This window comes from Glycine max, chromosome 16, assembly GCF_000004515.6.
Source record: "Glycine max cultivar Williams 82 chromosome 16, Glycine_max_v4.0, whole genome shotgun sequence".
NCBI lineage: Eukaryota > Viridiplantae > Streptophyta > Magnoliopsida > Fabales > Fabaceae > Glycine > Glycine max.
In genome coordinates this window covers 37,370,030-37,375,989 of record NC_038252.2, presented here as the reverse complement: position 1 = coordinate 37,375,989, position 5,960 = coordinate 37,370,030, and the positions used below count along the sequence as shown (strand labels likewise).

Below are 5,960 nucleotides of genomic sequence, written 5' to 3'. Positions count from 1 at the left end.
CCGAAAAGTAATAAAATGATAAAAAGTTATTTTTTTGGTTAGATAAAAATGTTCTTTGAAAATCCAAGTTGTTATTTATTTGAGTTCAAAATTCTAAATGTTGTGTGACTTAAATAAAAATATTAGCATATCTTGAGGGACTAAATGACAATAAGTATTAAGTTTAGGAATTAAACTGATACAGTAAGGAATTTCATTATTTACTTTTAGGGATTAAATTAACACTATCTCACACTTTTAGGAAAGAATTTGATTATTTATTTATTTTAAATATTTAAATTAATACAAATTTACATCTTTAACTTTTTTGCTTTTGCAAGTTTGGCTTTTTCCCTTTTAATTATTAGGATTACCAAGACTTAAATTATTTGATCAGGACAGAGAAAAACTTAAATTAGTTAAATTTTGAAAGTATACTTCTTAGGGTTTAGCTAGCATACTACTATATGATCTATGTCAAACAATTAAGTATATATATATTGGTTTTTGTAAGCAGAATGCCTACTTAGATTCTTATTGAGTTTGAGTTGGGCATATAAATAGATCTGTAATATATATATATATATATATATATATATATATATATATATATATATATATATATATATATATATATCCTGTGATTTTCTGAAATTGTGCAGGTCTTTCTTATTTTTTTAACATTTACAATAATCTTTTTTATAAGTGAATACCGTGTAATGTTTTTCAAACAATTAAGGAGGATATTTGATGATCATAATAACAAATCCAGCGGCTGATTAGAGGTAGACCATACATGCACATAAGTGAAATATCAGAAATTCATTCACTAAAATTTAATAAACACAATGTCATTGATAAGAAGAAGCTGTTAATTAGAAGGGATTATTTGATGATCATAATAACTTTGGAGAATTGGATTGTAGAGGTGAGACAATAAATGAGAAGCAAAGTCAGAAAACTCTTCTGTTGTCCTTCCTTTGTAAGCCATTTGCCGTAAAGTTCAAAATCCCCATACAAACTATTGCTAGTAGCTCCATTAGATCACGTCTATTGTGCTGGGAATGTGGCCATATTCATTTTTTTCCTACACAAGCAATGTAATCATTGTATGATAATCAGATACTCTGAATTTGGATTATTCAAATAATTTTTAGTTTCTAAGGTTTGAATTCAATATTTTTATTTATTTAATAAGATTTTAAGGACTAAAAACTACATTTTTCAATGTTAATGAAAAAAGTTGAAAAAATTTAATCAATCAAGCAAAAGTTTAGAGATTAAAAATCTTAATTAAAAAAGGTTGAAAAAACTTCACCCGTCAAACAAAAATTTAAAAATTAAAAATTGCATTAAAAAAAAAGTAGGAACTAAAAACTTAGTTAATGATTTGATTTTAATTCTTCTTAGAATTTTGATCTGTATAATTGGAGCGAAAGGAAAGGAGTGCTAGGACTGGAGTGTTTAATTGGGGTTGCATGATTAGTATTTTTTTCATGAAGAATGTATAAAGGAATTCAATTTGTTTATCATTGGTGACAAAAAATAACTTTGCTTGTGGCAAAATTGTGAGTTAGTAGTAAGAAAATAGTATTATAAATTTTGAATTATATTGTATGTTAGTAAAAATTATTTTGACATCATAATTGGAAATACTGTATCCAATAGGCTGTGAAATTGTTTATAGTGAAGATGATGATGTCTAGTCTAAGTCCGCGCTTAGTGTCAACTCCCGAATTTAGCGCGTGACTTCATCCTCCATTTACCCACTCAGACTGATATTTACAATTTTGCCCCCAGTCCATCTTCCTTCTCTCTGTTCCGTTTAGTTACAATCCCTTCCTTCCTTCTTTCATTCCTTTCCCTCATTTTCCTCTTTTCTCTCTCCTTTTTCCCCTTCACATGTCTTCTGCCGGCGGCGACAGGGGCGGCGGCGCTACCTCCGGCGACCCTCGCCAATACTTCTGCCACCAGTGCAACCGCACCGTCTCAATTTCCCCTTCCCCCTCCTCCGATCTCCTCTGCCCCACTTGCAACGGCGGCTTCCTCGAAGAACTCGAATTCCCAATCCCCAACCCTAACCCTAACCCTCCCAATCCCTTCTTCCCCGACTTCCCCCTCGCCGGCGCCGCCACCATTCCCCTCGTCCTCCCCGGCGCCGCCGCCTCCCCTCCCTTCGAGGATCTCTCCGCCCTCTTCGGAAACCGACCCGACGCCGCCGCCGATGCCTTCAACCCCCTCGTCTTCCTCCAGAACTACTTCCAAACCCTAAGAGCCGGCGGCAACCTCCAATTGGTGATAGAGTCCGGCGACCCTGGCGGAGCGTTCCGCTTCCCCGGCGTCACCCACGGCGACTACTTCTTTGGGCCGGGCCTCGAGGAGCTGATCCAGCATCTCGCTGAGAACGATCCCAACCGTTACGGCACCCCGCCGGCCTCCAAGTCGGTCGTCGAGGGCCTGCCGGACGTCTCCGTCACCGAGGAGCTGCTGGCGTCGGATTCCTCGCAGTGCGCCGTGTGCAAAGACACCTTCGAGCTCGGCGAGACCGCGAAGCAGATCCCCTGTAAGCATATATATCACGCGGATTGCATTTTGCCGTGGTTAGAATTGCACAATTCTTGCCCCGTTTGTCGGTATGAGTTGCCCACAGATGATCCTGATTACGAGCAGAGGGCTCGTCGTGGTGGTAGTGGTGGTGGTGGTGCTGCCGGCAGTGGGGCAGCTCCACAGGTGAATTGGAACATGGCATTGGGGTCCGGTGGTTCTGCGGATTCATCTGGTAGCGGTGGCGGTGATAATTCACAGAGGAGAAGGTTTAGGGTGTCTTTGCCATGGCCGTTTAGGCAATTTGCTGAGACAAGTAATGTTGGGAGTGGCAACAATGATAGCAACAATAACAACAACAGCAATAGCAATAGTGACAGTAGTGGAAATAATGGTGGGCAATCGAACTCTGGAAACCGGGGGAATCAGAATTTTGACTCGGAGACCAGACAGGAAGATCTCGATTGAGAGCCACTCGTGTTTTATATGTAAGTTTGGATGTTACCACTTGCTTTTGAGTGTTGAATTCTGGTTGCATTGGATGGCTGTGCTTTTGCAAATTATGGTTTAGGTTTTTCATTGTGCTGTTGTTTTTCTGATGGCATAATTAAGATGATGAAGTTACTGTGGCATTTCCTTTGAGCTTGCAGCTATGGAATATCTGTGAAGGAAAAATTCTCTCTTCATCTTTAATAATATCGTGGTTTCTAAACTTACAAATTCAGCTAAATTATTGTGCAGCCGCTACTTTATCTTCTTTATGTTCCTTGGGTGGTGTGCTGGTGTATGATTTGGGGGGAGAGGGGGTATGAAGTGCTTTGGTGTTGTTTGTTCTGTTTTGATGGGCACAATCACCTTATTGATCAATGTCCGCAATTATGGAAGTTAGCATGTGCCATCAAAGGATGTGAATTTGGTTTCTCTTTTTTCTGACTTGAAAAGCAAGTCTTGACCAAGATTTATGGCAGACTTAGTCCTTACCTCCAAGAAGATAAGTATAAAAAGTCATTGTCACAACAGTTTTTTTTTTAATCTCTTGTGTTGCTTAAATTTGAGAAGTTAGCTACTAGTACAGCAAACTTGAGCCACCATGATTAGAACTTTGCTTTCATAATATATAATATATTTATGTAATAGTAGAACATATACTTACAGTGGTTCGCTATGTTTCTGTGAACCATTTGTTGCTTGGAAAAAGATCTAACATATTGCTAATATGAAATTAAATGCATCCCATGAAGTGGGTATATTTATAAAAATGATTTAACTTATTGGTGGTCATTGACTCCATACTGAATTATTGTAATTTAGGAAGTGGTAGATTTTGTTAGAATACTATGAATTGTCTGTTTGGATTGCGTATAGAAGCGCTTATTGTTAAGCAGGCTGCTATAGGCCCATGACTAAGAAATCTACGAGCCTTTTTGGTTTTTGGGAAATGTTTTATGTTTCTATTTTTTGTTTCCACCAGCAATTACAAAAAGAAAAAAACAAAGGTCACTGCATTTTCCTCTTTTTTCTTTCTAAAATTGCAATGCATATAATCTTACACATATTCAAGTAAATATCCTTTTAATTTCGATGTCTATCTCCAAAACCCAAGTTTAAAGTTAGCCTCTTCCCTTGATTCTTCAGTCAAAGCTATATAATCTACAGAAAGCATGCCTGTAGGGATAATAATCTTTTGTATGTCTTTGATAAGCATAGCTAAGACTAGATTAAACAAGGACTCAAGATTGAGCCCTGATGTAAACCTACCCTTGTAGGAAAGTACTTAGTTTCACCTACATCATACTTGTCTTGACTCTTGAATAACTATAGGATGAATATAAGCTACTTGAACAATTTTCTTTTCCAAAGTCTTCCACAACACTTCTCTTGGCACTCAGTCATATACATTTTCCAGTAAATCTCTTTCTTTGGTTTGGTGCCTTTCCATTAACTGTTGTAGAAGACAAATTGCTTCTTTTATCCACCTTCTGGCACACATCTAATTGATTCTCTAGAATCCTAGTCCCTTCTCTTAAATCTATGTTCAATCACTTTTTCCCATAATTTCATGGTAGCTCACAAGTTTTATCTCATGTAGTTTATAATACACCACTACACTACTTAAAATTATGGCTTTCCATAAATTCAAATTCAAGGTTTAAGAGGGAACTGCTTTGTTTCTCGTGTTCTTGATCAGTACTCTTATGCTTTGTTTGGATGGGGAATGAAATAGAGAAGAAAGAAATAAGAGGAAAAAGAAATAGGAAGGATAGAAATAGAAAGGAATTTGAATTGGATTTGACCATGCCTTCTACTCTGGCAAGTAGCTATATTTGATTATGGATGTACAGGGTGCTTTAAAACTTCTCTTATTTACATGCTAAGGGCCATGGCTTCATATGCTTCTGTTTTTCTATTTTCAAATCTGAAGGACCATATAGATATCAATTATCAACAACAAAAAAGTAAGGTTCATATATTCATTGAATGATCATTATTGAAGTAATGTTATTTTTATTTTTCCTGGACTTTTCTCTTATTCTTGAAAGATTTCAACTCTCGAATTTGTTTTAGTTATTGATGGACTTTCTATGTTCATTGTTGAACCTCATAGAAGTCATGCTTGCTTTCTTTAGGGCCTTCTTGGTTCTTTGGAAATTGTTTGTATGAATTATCTTTCTACTATCTTCGGCTTTTGATGCTTTCTGTGTTTCTCATCTGCTGTCTCACAAACAAAAGTCACCAAATTTCTAATGTAACTGTGATGCTAGATGAAACATCGGCCATCTCTGCCACAAAATGTGGCATGCAATTTATCCATGTGAAAATTCTATCTTCACAAGTGAAATAAAACTTCTATCTTCTTGCCAGTAACATTCATTGTAAAATGTAAAACAAGTAAAATCTTGTGGTGTATTACAATTTGATTAGATATTTATCCCTGATTATTTGAAATTTCAAAGAGCAAGGCTTATTGTATTGTTTGTGGAATGTAATGCGTGTTCCACAGTTTCTGTACTTGATAGCATGTTCTTAAGTTGGAGTTTAAATTTAGAAATCTTTGTCCAAGTATGAGGCATTCTTTTTCTTTTTGTTCTTTTTTAAAAAGAAATATATTACCACTTCCAAATGTCCTGTAAGCTACTCTTCTATTTTCTTTTCTTGACCTTTTGCTGGAGCTACAATATAGTTAGCATCTGCTTTAATGATATTACTTATCAGATGCCATACACTTGAGCAGGTTTTCATTTGTCTTTTTAATTTTCTTGCAGGTATCAAGAGTTTTTCCAAAATTGCAGCATTTTGTTGAATAGAAATGATGCTAAATATCAATTAGTGGTTAGTGACAGTTGAAAATTTTATATTTGATTATAATGAACTTACACAACTGTCCATCACCATTTTTTAGAGTTCTTTATATAATTATATGTACATTATTGATTCAA

General features: G+C 36.0%; 1 protein-coding gene across 2 annotated transcripts; it reads left to right on the top strand.

The window, feature by feature from the left end:
• Window positions 1-1,795: 1,795 nt before the first annotated feature.
• On the top strand, window positions 1,796-5,960 carry LOC100818686 (E3 ubiquitin-protein ligase RING1-like). Of its 2 annotated transcripts, none has more exons than XM_014769108.3 (2): window positions 1,796-3,011; window positions 3,265-5,813. In XM_014769108.3, the coding sequence occupies exon 1, from the start codon at window positions 1,882-1,884 to the stop codon at window positions 2,989-2,991; it is 1,110 nt and encodes a 369-aa protein (XP_014624594.1). In that variant the 5' UTR covers window positions 1,796-1,881; the 3' UTR covers window positions 2,992-3,011; window positions 3,265-5,813. The 2 variants fall into 2 exon arrangements, with proteins under 2 accessions (XP_014624594.1, XP_003549174.1); XM_003549126.5 differs by having other exon boundaries at window positions 1,797-3,011; window positions 5,787-5,960.